The sequence below is a fragment of the Balaenoptera borealis genome, assembly GCF_965194805.1.
Source record: "Balaenoptera borealis genome assembly, chromosome: 13".
NCBI lineage: Eukaryota > Metazoa > Chordata > Mammalia > Artiodactyla > Balaenopteridae > Balaenoptera > Balaenoptera borealis.
In genome coordinates, this window is record NC_138870.1 from 2,637,592 (window position 1) to 2,653,208 (window position 15,617).

Here is a 15,617-nt window from a genome sequence, read left to right on the forward strand (position 1 = left end):
TAAAAATAGTTCCTGCTCTCAAACACCTCCCAGGCGTCCAAACACATACAGGGAATACTAAGTGCTATAAGAAAGTGCCCAGAAAAGGGGTCAGGGGTGGTCGTGATGATCGGGAAAAACTTCCTGGAAAACGACCTACCTCTGAACTTTCCTAAGGGATTAGTCCAAAGGTTACTAGGTGAGAGAACAGCAGGACTAAAGCCCTGATAAAAGCAGAACGTGTCCCGTTGGGAGAAGCCACATTCACTATGACTGCAGCTTAAAGCTGGAGCAGAACAAAGGAAAAGGAAGCCAAAGGTAAACGAAAGCCACATAATTATATCATGCTGAGCAAGGAAGTTGCAGTTTATTCTAAGTGTGTAAGACTTTATGTAGGGAGATGATATAATCAGATTTCCAACCTTTTGGAAACAAATCGAAGGGGATTCATGGAAACAAATCAAAGGGAGGATGCAACAATTAGAAAAGAATTCATTCAACTCTGCCTGAGAGTTGCATCAATAAACTGAACTAATAATGAGACCATATAAGCCACCATGGTCTATATTTAATTAACATCCTTTAAATCAGGTAATGACAGCCTGTGGTGAGGTCTCCTCTCAACACATTCTATAAAAGTTGCTTTGTCTGCAAACTACATCATCATGGTTTGTCAGATAAAATACAGGACATCCAGTCAAATTCATATTTCAGATAAATGACAAATAATGTTTTAGTATAAGTATGTCCCAATATTTATGACATATTAAAACAAAAAAATATTCAGTACATATCTGAAATTCAATTTTAACTGGGCATCTCATATTTTTTTTTGCTAAATCTGACAACCCTACAGAAACTCAAATCTTGACTAATTGTAAAATTAGTCTTTCCTCCCTTCTCTATTGAATTTGCCATCTTTAGCTCATCTACAGAATACCAGGTAGTTATCTACAACTGCTATCTAGAAAAGCAACATTTACCACTTCTCAATGCATAATGGCGTGAAATTCAATACTCTTCAGTGGAAGAGTTAGGTAGATCAGCACAAGTCTGTGTTCACACACTTATTTCTACCAATGAATCATCCAAAACAGTAACACTATTTTATTTTAGGAGAAGTTAGTTAACAGAGGTGTGGCTACACTGTGCTTATGTGGCCTACTACAAAAAACTCCAGGCAATATTATTGCTTGAAAGGAAAATAAATTAGGAAATATACTCTTGAACAATAAAGGTATTTAAGAACGCCAAAAGAATGACAAATGGAAGCAAAAAATGCAATTAACAACAGATCATTCTCTCAGATGATAAACTCTTGCCCATACGTCAAACTCCTTGTAAATAGATCCCACAGGGTCAGAAATGCTCTTGGCCTATAGAGCCCTGAACACTTTGGCTAAAAAGTAAGAAAATAACTAAGCCCTCACAATTCTACTAGACTTCTTTTTGTGAATGACATCTTATGAGGTTTTAGTGACTAGCATCAGTCAATAATGAAAAAAATTTTCTAAAATGTGCAGAGAAATGGTTGTATGACCTAGTTTGATTATAGAAATCAATGTAGAACTCTTTCAACAAACTAGATGAAACAGACTATAACAACAGGAATGTACTTGAGCAAGTCATAAAGTATTTAAATTTTATTACATAACAATACAGGGACTCTGGTCTTAACACAGCTAGTAGGAAGCATCCCACAGATTCCAAACATTTGTCATGAAGACAGGTCTGCAAAGGCCACTGCTAAATAAAACATGGGTAATAATAATATTGCGCTTAATCTGTTTAGATCTAAGAGTGAAAGAGATGACATTTATAGGCCTCACTTCCTGAATGTCTTGCCTTTAGCCAAAGGTGCTGCTATATAATAAAAAGCAAAGATGAATTATGGACTGAATCATGTCTTTTCATCTAAACATGGAATTCGTTCTTTGTATTCATTCTCTGGGGCTAATGTCACTGAACAGGAACTAAAGAGATGTGTGTTTAAGTATACAGAATGTGAATCTTTAGTCATCGTCACTCTAAATAAAATCTCTGCTCTGTACTGAATGGAAAGGCGGACAGAGGAGGGCAGGGGAGGAAGAGCAGAAACAAATCCATTCAAAATGGAAAAGCTCAGTGGAGACACGAAAATACAACACTACAGGTAATTGTCACTATTAACACAAAACAGGCTAAAACAAACACTGAATGATTAAGTACCCTGCCCAAAGTCATACAATGAAGTCGTCTAAACATCCAATCCAATCTCAAACCATCAATAAATTATATTCTCTTGATGACTTATTCAACTACTCTTGGCAAAACCGTAATTAAAATGGTGAAATGCTTCTATATTTAAAAAAAAAAAAAGTGCACTAAATTCCAATCTGGAATGGCAAGAGGGTTTTTTATATATTACAGCCAAAATGATCCTTGCCACTGGAAAAACAAAACTTGTTATATTTTTTATTACTTGAAAAATAAACTTATTTAGAAATAAGTATAGTTTAATGGCATTTACTGTTAACTAAAAATGAATCAGCTAAGAATATTATAATTAACCTAACTTGTAACTCAGAGAATTATGTCTACACCAATGACTTCCGTGGACAAATTCCTCTGGAGCCTTTCATAAGGTTTTGTTTAGAGACATTTAGATCAAAATCTGTCATGCAAAAATCAAAATACACAACAAAGTGATAAAACTTCCCAATAAAACTATGAGAGCACTTGAAGCTTAAGTTAGAGAGGAAAGTCCTCCAAATACAAGGCAAAAACCTTCATGATATTTTTCTCCTAAAGCTGAATTGTGGTCAGACTTGGAATTACTTAAGTGGCACCCTAACTGTTTTACTACAATGTGGAGAAAATATTTAGAGTAGAAAATTGGAAAATCACTTTTTAAAATGCAGTATTTGTGGTTGCTACTTTTATTGCAAATACTGTAAGATTTCTTCCATAATGAATATGGTTTATTCAAAGTAGAGTTCCATAAAAATGTTTAAAAAACAAAACAAAACTGAGTCTTTGGTAGTAACAAGTCAGGTGACCAATAATGGAGATGAAAAAGGAATTTTTTAAAAGAACATGAGAAACATCAAGAATTAAGAAACATGTAAAAGAAGAAAAGCAAAACAGGCCAAAAACTGTCAACAAGGTGGTAAGAGAGCTAGCAGAAAACAATGTCACATAAACTATTAAAAAGCAGAGCTCCAAAAAGAAGAGAGAGAGTCAAAAATCTAACACCCCTGAAAGGCCGGTAGGCCCGAGACAGACAAGTCCACTAAATTTGGCAAAGAGTACCACTGAAGCAATTATAGCACAGCACTGAGAGAAGATTCCAAATTATATTGCTTTGGAAAATAAATGGGAAGTGTGAACGTGGAGGCATCAAGCATAAATGATTCTTTCAGAAACTGTGCAAATAAATAGAAAAGAAAAAGTAAAAGATACTGTAGTGAACTGAAACCAACGAAAAGACACTGGAAGGATTGCTTCCATGTCTTTTTAAGGATGGGGAAAACCAGGATATGTTTTATGTTTGGGAGAGTCAGTGGGAAGAAAGAGAAGAGAAACAGGGAAATAAGGAGGAGGAGGATTCAATTTATGGAACAAGGTTTTGAAAACTGGTCAGAGGGCAGGAATGAACAGGAAGTTTAGCCTCGGAACAGAGCTGGGACATTAGTCCCACTGACAAATGTAAGGTAAGGATGAGCGAAGAGAGTCATTCTGAGACTGCTGATACGTAGAGAGAAGGAAGAGGATGGTTAAGAACCCCTTCATGAATTAGATTCGTATAAGTAATTATGAAACAAAGATTTATTTTTTTAACATACTCACACCCCAAACAAACTGCTTATTTTTAAAGAGTCAAAGGTAAGAAGACTTTTTCAGAAATATTGTTAAGCACTGAGAAGAAATATCAGGGAGAGAGATTTGGGAAAGAGAACCTTTTTCCCAAAAAAAGCCTCAACTTCATCTTTCTACCTATAATAGAAGTTTCAGCACCTGAAAAATAAGAGTCTGAAAATGTCATTACAGAAGCGACACGGCTTCTTTTATCATCTTCTACACATAACATACACAGCTTTGCACTTTCTATTAATACTGACAGGAGTCAAGAGCACAGTGTAGTGTTTTAAAGACCCTGAAACGTATGGCACCGTACTATGGTATCCTGGACCAAACAGGACTCCATGAAAAAAGCAAAAAGGAGTAATCATAACAGCTCCATTTACTGACTGCTCACCCGGTGCCAGACGCTGTTCCAAGTGCTATCTGCATTAACTCATTCAAAGTTTACGACAACCCTTCAGATATTAGAGAACTACTCCAATTTTACAGATGGGAAAATTACAGATGAGAAATCTACCTAAGAACACCTGAGCAATCCGGGACTCTAATTCCTAGGCTAGAGTGCATATCATATGAAAAGCCCTGAGGCTGAAATGAGAATATCCGGCTTCAAATCTAAGTACCACCACTAACTAGTTGGTTCACCCTAGATGTAGAAATCATGTTCCCTAATGTTATTAGAATAACAATCTGTCCTGTGTAACACACATGCTGACAAGTACTTTTATAAACAGTAAGCACATATGATGTCATTATTATTAGAAAACAGCCGCTAGGTAAAACGCATGAGGTATTAACAATATTTTCTGAACCCTATCAGAAATTCTCACACCTTAATTTACATCGCCATGGCTCATATGCAAAATAAATAACTTTTAAAATGCAGGTTTCTGATTGTTTTCTGCCAGCTTCCCTTACTAATTTACTTACTAATGAAGATAGATGAGTTACTTAATGGACCCTGTACTTGTGTTACTCGCCTAAAAAATGGAAATTCACAAACCTCTCTACATACTTGCTGGGAAGATCAACTGAAATAAAACCTGTAAAGCTTCTCCCATAGAGCCTCTGACACATGAACAGCAGGACTGGTGGTTGTTTTTGTCACCACCAGTTCTACCATTCAGCAGAGTCACAAAACAAACCCCAAACTGAAAGAGTATATGTAGGTTTGTGTACGTGAAATAATTCAAAGGTTCTTAAAAAAATCCACAGACTGTGGCAATTTTCCCTCCCTCCTTCATGCTGCACTTTACCTACTAATATAACAGCCAGAATGTCTGGATGAAAATATAATAAAATTAAAGCAATATTTTTCACCTCCTCATTCCTCTAGTGGCTTCCTTTCATCTTCATTTCTCTCTCAGTCCAAACCTGGTCAGTCTGATTCTCGCTTTCTGACCACTCTCACTATCTTTTGAAGCACAGAACCATGAATCCACTCTTCTGATAAATCTAAGATTCATGACATTTTCTGCACTCATAACTGAATTTCTAGACATCTCTTTACTGGGATAAGTTCCATCATTTCAGTTGCTTATAGGAATTCAAGACAACGTTAGTATACAATGTTCTGTTACATATCTTTGTTTTAGGACAAGCATACTGACCTTGAGGTGAGACTGAAGGAAACAGCAAATCCAGGAAGAAAGTGTGAAAGAGAAAGTTAGAAAAAGTTAGTGAGGGCGATATTCAGAAATAATATTATTCACAGACAAAGACAAAATATAAAGCACAGGATTAGAGAAGGGAAAGGAGTCACACAGATTCTGCACTGGCAACAAAAATTAGTAATTTCAGATTTTCAACAAGTGTATTTTCATATTAGATTACACCACTGTACCTTAATGTAAGTTTCTAAAGGAACAAATTTTGTCTAAAATTTACCATTTCCTAGGGCAGGAAAAAAAGTAGTTTCTTAAACACAAAGGAAAAGAAAAGAAGGCTAGCTGCTCCCCTTCTCGTTTAAGTAGCTAACTGTGATCCTACAACGTCAGCCAGCTTAGTTCTATACACACCCATCTTAGAACTGACAACGCCTTTACCCACCCCAGTCCATTTCTTAGACCCAAGTTATCCAGGAGCAAAAGCAGAAAAACACTGACAGCTTCAGTTATTCTGTAGAATACATAACTCTAATTCATTTGGAAAATTCTGAAATAATTTTCTCAAATGTGAAAATAATGTTTTCCTAATTACACCCATTATTTCTCATTCCAAATCTATCAAATCCACCCCCAAAGGTGCAATTTAAAAGCAATAATGAAGAATATATGGCTCTATAAACATCAATTCATTTCCAATACTGCTCAGCAGAAAGAGATGCAAAGTAGCCATGTTTCATATTCCTACCCTAGCACGAAGCCCCTGAGGTTCATTATTGCTTTTCATAACAACAGGCAGTTTTCCCTTTTTAAAAATTAATCAATTTCATTGAAAGAGTATCAATATTATCCTCCAAATACTTAAGACTTCTAACAGCCAGTGCCATCCAGCTTACCTTCAGGATCTAAATTTTACTTTAAGAATCTAAAACAAGAAGTTTATTTCTTGAATGCAAGCACCATTTCAACTTGCACTTCAATGTTTTCTAATATTTCAGTACTAAAACTAGAGTTTTTAAAAACTCATTGTCAGAATAATGAAAGACAAGGATAACAAGATTTATGATCGCCATTATATAAGATAAATAGATGAAAAACAGAGAAACAAAATGACAAACAAAAACTCCTCACAACCACACAGCGAATACGTGGTGGATCCGACAGAGGAATGTAGGTCTGCTGACACACCTCCTGGACATACTTTATATGTCCTATGATGCTTACAGATTCCTGACGGGATCTACAAAAATCCATGGATCTTTGGCATTTGGAAAACAGTGTAGAATGCAGACAATGTTCAAAGTCAAAGAGAGGCCAATCATTTATCTAAATGACTGTTCCCAATGATCTTTTTTATTTTTGTTGGTTATGACACATTATGTTAGAATAATTTTAGATCAATGATGACACTCACTGAAATCTCATATAGATGCAAAGCTTTATATGAGACACGAGAAAATCCCTGAAAAAAGAAAAATTAAGCTTATTCCTGTCGAGAGTGAGCAACCTTAAGGATCTTTTCAACTATTTTACAGTTCAGGAGTCATATTTCACTTTGGCATCAAACTTTAGCTCTTGGGAAATAAATTTAGGAGAAAAAAAATCTACATATAGAATAACTATATATAATTCTAATGTTTCCAGTGTAAAGTAAAAACTTGAGGTAACCAGCAAAATTTCTATCAAGACTGTAATAAATTATAAGGTGCTGTGCCCACAAGAAACTTTAGGAAGATGGCCTAATAGAACTGACTATGTAAAGCAGTGTGATTTATTCTTCTTTTAAATGAAATCAGTGAAATTCATCTAGGAGGAAGAAGGAAAAAACAAGCGCCCCCCCCCCCAGAAAGCAAGCTGAAGCCAGCAGGATCTGATAAAGAACCAGTCGCCTTCCGTTACAACACTTGCAGCATCTCGTTTTCCCTTTTTCTTTTCATTTTTTTAAACGCAACCCATTCTCCCTCAAGAAAGCACACACAATCACCACACTCATTTCTCCTCTATTCCAACTACATCAAGACCACATTCACCAACACTGTCCTTCATGGATCAAAGATACATGACTATAAATTTAGTAAGGAAATGCTTTAAGGAACCATTTTCCTCATGAATTGTATACTAGTTTACGCCAAATCTATATACAGCTTAATATTAATTTCCCTATGGGAGATTTCTGAAGACATTAAGCTGAATGATCAATTCGGGATTTCTTTACAGAAAAAATATTTACAAATATGAAGATTAAATATGTAGGTTTATATTCTCAGGTTATACTGTGCCATAGATGCCTGAATATACTGTGATACCAATATAAAATCACAAATATAAAACCCACTTTCCAAATGAAAATGTCAAAAAAAATTTTAGGTCAACCTAAGCAAATAAACTTTCAGGATGCAGTTAAAACAGTCAAATATCTAATTATAATAGTAAACATATTCATCTGGTTACACACATTTAAAATGGAATACATGAGAAGATAACGTTAATTTGGAAATACTTCCTTCCACCCCCAGTCACTAAAATAATTTTATTCACTCTCTTTGCGCACATCTTCAATATCAATTCACCAAAGGAAGAAGATGCGCCATTACTTTATGTATCACCAAGAAATAAAAAAATATATACCAATTAAATCACACCATTATTTATTCACGTATCCCAGTTTCAGTGATGTTAAAATGTAAAAATACAAGTTAGAATTGGTATTTCACTGTGACAGAAGAGGAGAGAGATTATCTATACTTTTGTTTAACCTGCAGATAGAAAAGTAATCCTACTGAATTATATTAAATAAGAATATTTAATGCATATGCATTTACTTATACTTTTACAGAAAGAAAAGTATATGTGCAATGGTAAACATATTACAAACATATAGAAGAAACAAATATAAAAATATATTCAATATAACAAACAAGGGTATAAGGGACTATTAAATCTCCAACTGTTTGATGAACGGTCTGAATGTGCGGGGAATGGAAAGATAAAAGTGAAGAAATGTGGGATGATTAGACAGTAAAATGAGAAAGGAGCTGTGTCTCTATGTTTTAATGTATGTATTTATTGGGCCCACAACAATGTACAGTCCTGGGACAGAATGTGATAGTGATAGATACTATAACAAAAGCACAAAAAAAAAAAAAAAAAAAAAAAGGAAAGAGAAATTACTACCTAAGAGAGGTCACTGAAGTTTTTTTCTCCCCAAAAAAAGATAACAATTAAAAGGGGTCAAATTCCCACAAATGAATAAGGGGAAATAAAATTTTAGTCAAAGAGAAAATACTCAGAAAAAGCAGATAACAAAAAAGTATTCATCTAAAGCCCAGTTTTAAGGAAAACAAAGAGTTAAATCTACTAATATCAGACCAAAAGTTGGAAATATCCTGTAAACTCTAAGTTTGCCAACACATTTTGAAAGATTTATAAAAAATAAAAATAACTCCATTTTCATTACATAAAATTTCAGGTACTAGTAAGCTTTAAAAGCAAATAAAAAAACTTAAAAGGTCATATCCTCGAGCCATGAGGATTTAAGCCTAGCAACTATCTTCCCTAAATTCTCCAAATACCACCAGAGAAGTACTTTCATCTTACACATGCACGCGTGCAAATAACACCACAGACTAAATCTCACTCCCGGCATGATGGGAAAACGACCCCATTCTTTGTGTTCAAGCTCAGTTCATTATGTTGATCTTGAACTACAGAAGTATAGATTCCTCTCACTTACCAAAATGAGGTTAACAGTTACTGCTTTAGCAACTTAGACAGTTAATTCAGGGGCTAACTACCTTGAGCCTGAATTCTGAGCAAACTGGGAACACCCTTGCTTTAAAAAAAAAAATCTAGCAGCTCCAAATCTTATGAATACATCATATACCAGTTTTTTAATACAGCCAGTTGTTTATAAACCAGAATGTAGTTCCCTTGGAAACATTATAAACACAGGTTATCTTTCCCTGCTAGTCCACAAAATTTAAGTTTAATCATGATGTAAAAGCCTAGAACTAATAGTTCTAGATGAGGTCTGGAAAAGACAGTTAGCAAAGAAAATGAAAGCAACCATCACAAAGCAGGAAAACTAAGTTTCCTCCTAATAAAAACCTAATATAGATCTACTTATGAGACTGGCCCCAAAATGTGCTTATGTACCTATACATATATGTGTGTGTGTGTGTGTGTGTGTGTGTAAATAACAACACTGATTCCTGGTTCTCTTGCCTTTGTCAGAATAGTACCAGTAGCAGCACACTATCCTGGCTTTCCCTCTCCATTTTACATCTCCATCTACGCTACAGTTCTAGGACCTAAAATTAGGAGCCTAGGATCCAAAACAACCTGCTAGCCTTCTATCCAAACAACCTCTCAAGCCATTATCATTTAATACTGGTCACAAAAATTAGAAGACCAGACTTAAGAGTCTGAAGTTCAACAAGAAGCCCCTTTTCTATAATAATTCTGTATCCTGGGGCACACATTGAGTATGTTAAGTATTACTTCCCAGGACAGCTCAACCAGACCGCAAATGGAAACCTCCTCACTGAAATTTCTAGGTACCGGCAAGCTGTGGAAGAACGCCTCTGCCAGCATTGCCTACAGAGGAAAAGTCCGCTCCTTGCTGGAGCTTTCGTCTTCTGAGGCTAGATGATAAACTCCTGGAAGGCAGAGATTTTGTTTGCTTTGTTCCCTGTTGTGTCCCCAGAGCCCAGAACAGTGACCAGCAAATAAGAGCCTTCATAAGTAGAAAAATTAATTCATTAATTAATGAAGAAGGAAAGGGTATATTTTGTGGCAAAGAGGAGAGTGAGTTATGGAGAGAAAAACTAAACTCACAGATTGGCTATTATTCTCAAGAGCTTGATAACTACAAATCTTACTAACAGTAGTGTTTTTAGAGATGCATATTTAAAGGGAGAGTAACCAGGTAAAAGGAATAAGGAATAAAAAGAACTTTAGGGTTTTCACAGATTAAACATGTCTAAGAAAACACGTCCTTTCTTCTCATCTTTTAATCCCTCTTATAAATTTCAAAACACAACCCCAAATGAAATCTACATCCATTAAAATTCCAGTTTTTATATTCCCACAAATCAGGAAATATAGTAAATCCAAATTTCTTATAAATTAAGTTACACAATAATATTCTATTATTCTTTACATCACTGAAAATTCCTAACTTTCATAAACCAAAGGCAATCCTTGATACCTAAATTATGTGAAAAATCAGAAGATGGGTGTCATTCTCCAAACATAAAAGTTTCTAAGTGGGATGCTGAATGTAATTTAAATAAACCTCACATTAGAGTAAATTGAGGATTTCCAGTGCAAACACCAAACTCTGCAGATTCATTAGTGCTTCTGTATCAGAAAAAAAAATGTCATAAAGCAAATACAGAAGCAAAATTATGCACGGGGGATAATGCTCCCAGTATACTGCCATGGCATGGGTATTTAGCTAAAGGGACATGAATGAAAGAGCAGACAACAAGCAATTCTTTCAGGAGTCTGAAAAGATACTACTATCAGAATTTCATCAGCCTACATTACTAAACATTTTAAACATTATGCCAAAGAAAAGGCTATTCATCATGCATCTAAACAGAAACTATAATATGCTCACTTTAGAAGAGAAATATTCCAATTTACATTTTGGGTTCCTCATGCTAATCTAAATCAATCTACTTATATAACATGTCAATCTTTAGGTTTGTTTTTACTATTATTTTCTCCCTTAAAATCATCTGTGGAGACTATCCAGAACCACCAGGCGATGACTTTCTTGAAGTGACAACCTGGGTAGGCTACAGCACCCAGTTAACTTAATCCAACACTAATCTAGATGTTGCTATGAAGGTATTTTGTGGACATAAGTAAAGCCTATAATCCATTAAAGTAAAGGAGATTACTATCCCAGATAATCGAAGTAGGCATATCTCAATTCTTTGGAAGGCCCTAAAAGCAGGTTTCCCAAGGAAAGAAAAGAAATTTTGCCTGCGGACCACAGTTCTGGCCCATGCCCACGGGAGTTCTATCCTGCAGGGGATCTCCTCCTGACAGCTTTCCCATACACATTTCAGACTTGCTTAGCCAGCTGCTGACAATCATGCAAGACAATTCCTTGTAATAAAACTGATATATATATATCATATATATATAAATATATGTATGTATCTCTCCTACTGGTTCTGCCTCTCTGGTTGAACTCCAACTGATACACACCATAGTACGGAATATAAATTTAGAAATAGTACTTCTTAGATTTAATTGGAAAAAATATTTTGTATTTGCAGATGTATGGGTAGGCCTACATAATCCTCGTTTTAAAATTGCAGTAGCTCAAGACATAGGTACAACACTAAATCATCTGACAGGAACTACTATTGTTCTGTAAGAGCAGTGTAAGGGACTATTTGTTTTTCTCAAGACCACAAAGAATAAGTCTGGGAATTCTTCATGATTTAATCTAAACCTATTAATATTGGAGACTCTTACATAAGTACTAGGAAATTTTAAAAGAATAATAAGAATTTTCTTTAGCCCAATGATAACATTCTGCTGTCATTTTTGCACTTAGAAGGTTGCTGAACACCCAGTAAAAATGCATGCTACTTCCTGAATTAGGGTGTGGCACTACCGCTGCATCGCCTGAGAGGCTACTACTTAAAGGGCACTCCAGCAAAAGAACCACCACATAAAAGATGGGCTAGAAACCAAGAATAAGACAATTATATCCAACAATATCAGAATCTTACCAGAGAGGACACATACTTTATCCACAAGCAATGGACCTAAGAGGTACTGTTCAACTGGATATATAACCGGCTGGTCTTTAATTCTGATCAAGCAAAACCCCCAGCAAGCCCCAGCAGCAGCAAGAGTGGCAGCAGCAACTCCCCTAGTACAGAACTGTAGCCTTACGTAACACTCACTTTCCCAGGAAGTCCCAAACAAACCCCCCCGACGGTGCAGGGACAGAAACGTGGCGTGGAAGGTACAAAGTGCGGGAGGCTGGCTTCCTGAGAAACAGCATGGCCAAGAGGGATATGAACACAGACAGACACAGAGACCAAAACCCCAATGGAATAGGACCAGGATAAGACAGGCCAAAAGAAGGGTGAAGAAACTCAGATGATAAATGTCAGGGAGCCAGACACCCACACCCAGGAAATAGTGGAACAGCAACATAAGAAGCAAACGGTTAGTAAGAAACACAGCAGCCACGCACACGCAGCTCAGTACTAAAACTCTGCGAAGAAAAGGCATAAAACAATCCCAGTCATCTTTTATTCCCATCTTAAACTATGCTGCTCAGTAACAAATTACAAAGCCAGTAGCAATTGAGTTTTTAAAACTGTCTTTTCTTGGTAGCCATGAAACTGTGCGACGAATCTTAAAATAAGATTACAATGTTACATGACCAGAGGACAAAACTCTATAGTACTTTTTCAAATTTATAAGTAATATTCTGTGGAAAGAACAGATCATTTATAACTCTTTCCCAAAATGAGAGAAATATAGTGGCTAATAAAAGCTATCTGGTGTGCTTTGGATATCAAATATAGATTTAATTCTATTTCTTACTCTCGTTCAAATCACGTCCATCTCCCAAAATCAGTATTGGGTCCAAAAATGAATTGAAACATTTTTCAAGCAAGGTATCTGGAATAGCAAGCAATAATTTCAATGCAGAGTTCTAATACAAAAAAATCAAACTGAAAAATAAAACTTTATCAAGAAATTTCTTTTCTGAAATACTGAAATACATTTAGTGGGAAGTCACTAATCCATCAGAAGTATCGTATTTTAAAATCTATGAAATTAAGATTTGAATAAAAGTCTGATTTCAAAAAAAAAATAAAAAATAAAAAAAATAAAAATAAATTAAATCTATGAAGTACTGCTGTTGATTTCAGGGTGACACAAAAGCAAAGAAAGGCATGTACTTATGTTAAGTATGTAAGGAGAGAGTGTGTGTGTGTGTGTGTGTGTGTGCACGTGCATGTGTGCTGGGGGAAAAGATGCAGTGCAAACAGGGAAGACGTACAAAAAACATACATAACCTAATCTTGAGACTCTGATAATCTGTTAATTTTGACTTAAAGAACTTTACCACCCATCTTATCCAGAACCAGACCAGAAAACATGAATAGAGTTAATATCAAAATAAGAGGAAACAAATGAGTAGGTGATCAGCTCATTTATTCACACTTTCAACTTAGTGAAGAAGAATTGTGAGGGTTGGACTTTATCCTTTTAGTTTTTTGAAAATCAAAATTCTATGGGTACAGAACAAGAGGAAAAAATTACCTCTAGGGGAAAATATCAAGTCTACCAATATCCTAAAAATTTTAAACTTAGTAAACAACTTATGAAAGTAGTCTACTACTTCCCAACATTCAAGAGCATGAAAATAAAATACTTCTATCAATCAGGCTCAAAGGAGTCACATGGATTAATGCCTTCATTCTGTCACTGCCAGTCTCTCTGTTCAGAATACAGTGATTAATGCAGTTCTACTGGAAGAACTATTTCTATGCACTTGTGAATTTATGTTAAATACATGGTGTAAAGGAAGAGGCCAAGAGGCATACGCTTTATCTTTAGTACAAAATACCCTAACAAGAAAAAAAGGCAAAGAAAATTCCAAGAGAGCTATCTGGCTGGTTCTGTTTAAACAAAGTTCATTTTGAAGAAGTCAAAGTCAGAGCTCAATAAAAAATCACATCCAAATCTCCTAAATTGTCCTCAAAATGTCCCTCCTTCTAAATTTGACCTATGTACCAATGTAATAGCTTGCTTCTCCACAATACAGAGTCTAAAAATTCACAGCCCAAAAGAGCAACGGCTCAACATAAAAGGTCTAAACCAATTAAAAATGTTAACTCCTTGAACTTGAGGTTCATTTGTTCCTTAAACAGATAAATAAATAATGAGAGAGCAAGTGGCTATCTGCACTCTCTTGATTAGCCAGTAGAAAACTTTAACTTCTTAATCAATGAATACTTTCTCTTTCCAATCAATGATGCTGAAGTCCACAGCTTCCCAATCTATTCCCACTCTGTGTTGCCGTTCAGAGACTGCAACAGTGAAGTTACACTGACTTAGAATAAAAAGTAGGTAATAAAGTAAATTCAGAGAGGCAGATATATTGGAAAAATATGTCCCAAAAAGTACATAGTTTTAAAACCATCCTTCAACCTCTCTAACATAGAGAGTGCCTCTTCAGCTTCCCTTTCCTTACCTTTCCAACTCAGCAATCTTCTTATCTTTGTCATTCTTCTCATTTTCCACCTCCTTCAAGATTTCCAAGAGGCGGTCAACTTCTGCCTGGGCCTTGCTAGAGTCATCTTTGTACCTGGCAATCTCTGTCTCCAATTGCTGTATTCGATCACTCATCTCTGGACTGGCTCTGGCTTCCAATGCTGCCTCGTGTGCCTACAAAGAAAATGTCCAAATTCTATCAGATATACATACAGTGGCAGTGGGCAAACCATGTCCCCAAAAGCCACCTATACTCCAATTTCAACAGGGTATTATCAAACATCTAATAGCTAGTCTTCAATTTATAAGGTTCTTCTCTGCTTAAATATTACATAGACAAAATATCACTACACAGTTACATTTTTTTTTTATAACTGGAAGTTTGTACCTTTTGACCACCTCCACCCATTATACAAACACACAGACACACACACACACACACACACACACACACACACACACACACACACACACACAGCCCTCCATTTCTGACAACTACCAATCTGGTCTCTGTATCTATGGGTTCAGTTTTTGGTTGGTTTTTGGTTTTTACATTCCACATATAAGTGAGATCATACAGTATTTGTCTTTCTCTGTCTGACTTATTTCACTGCCCTGCTTTTAAAATGTAATAATGCTAGGGAAGCACTTATCTACTAGAATGGGATAAAATCTGAAATATGATATTTAACAATTATTCTGGGTCTTAACATTTTATTACTAGACTCTTATCTCAATCTTACATTAGGAAATATGCTCTCATTTATTTTAAGACATTTTTTTAAAGTCAAAGGTTTTTTTCTTTTCAATAAGGCAATTTCCAATATAAATTAAGTTTAGAAACAGACATGATAAAATAGTCAAATTCATTCAACATATAGCAGAACTGGAAAAGCTGTATAAGACAGGTATATTGTTAATTAAGAT

General features: G+C 35.5%; 1 protein-coding gene and 1 long non-coding RNA gene across 22 annotated transcripts in view; one reads left to right on the top strand and one right to left on the bottom strand.

Moving 5' to 3' along the window:
* The window catches only part of ERC1 (ELKS/RAB6-interacting/CAST family member 1), a 417,262-nt gene that overhangs the window by 247,832 nt on the left and 153,813 nt on the right, over positions 1-15,617 (bottom strand). For all 21 annotated transcript variants that reach the window (XR_014233070.1, XM_082349076.1, XM_082349081.1 and 18 more), the window contains one exon: positions 14,671-14,864. Coding sequence is in view for 20 of the 21 variants with exons in the window: in XM_082349076.1 (XP_082205202.1) it covers positions 14,671-14,864 (194 nt within the window). In the remaining variant the exon portion in view is untranslated. The remainder of the gene's footprint in view (positions 1-14,670; positions 14,865-15,617) is intronic.
* The window catches only part of LOC309608715, a 117,167-nt gene that overhangs the window by 20,019 nt on the left and 81,531 nt on the right, over positions 1-15,617 (top strand). The window lies entirely within an intron of this gene.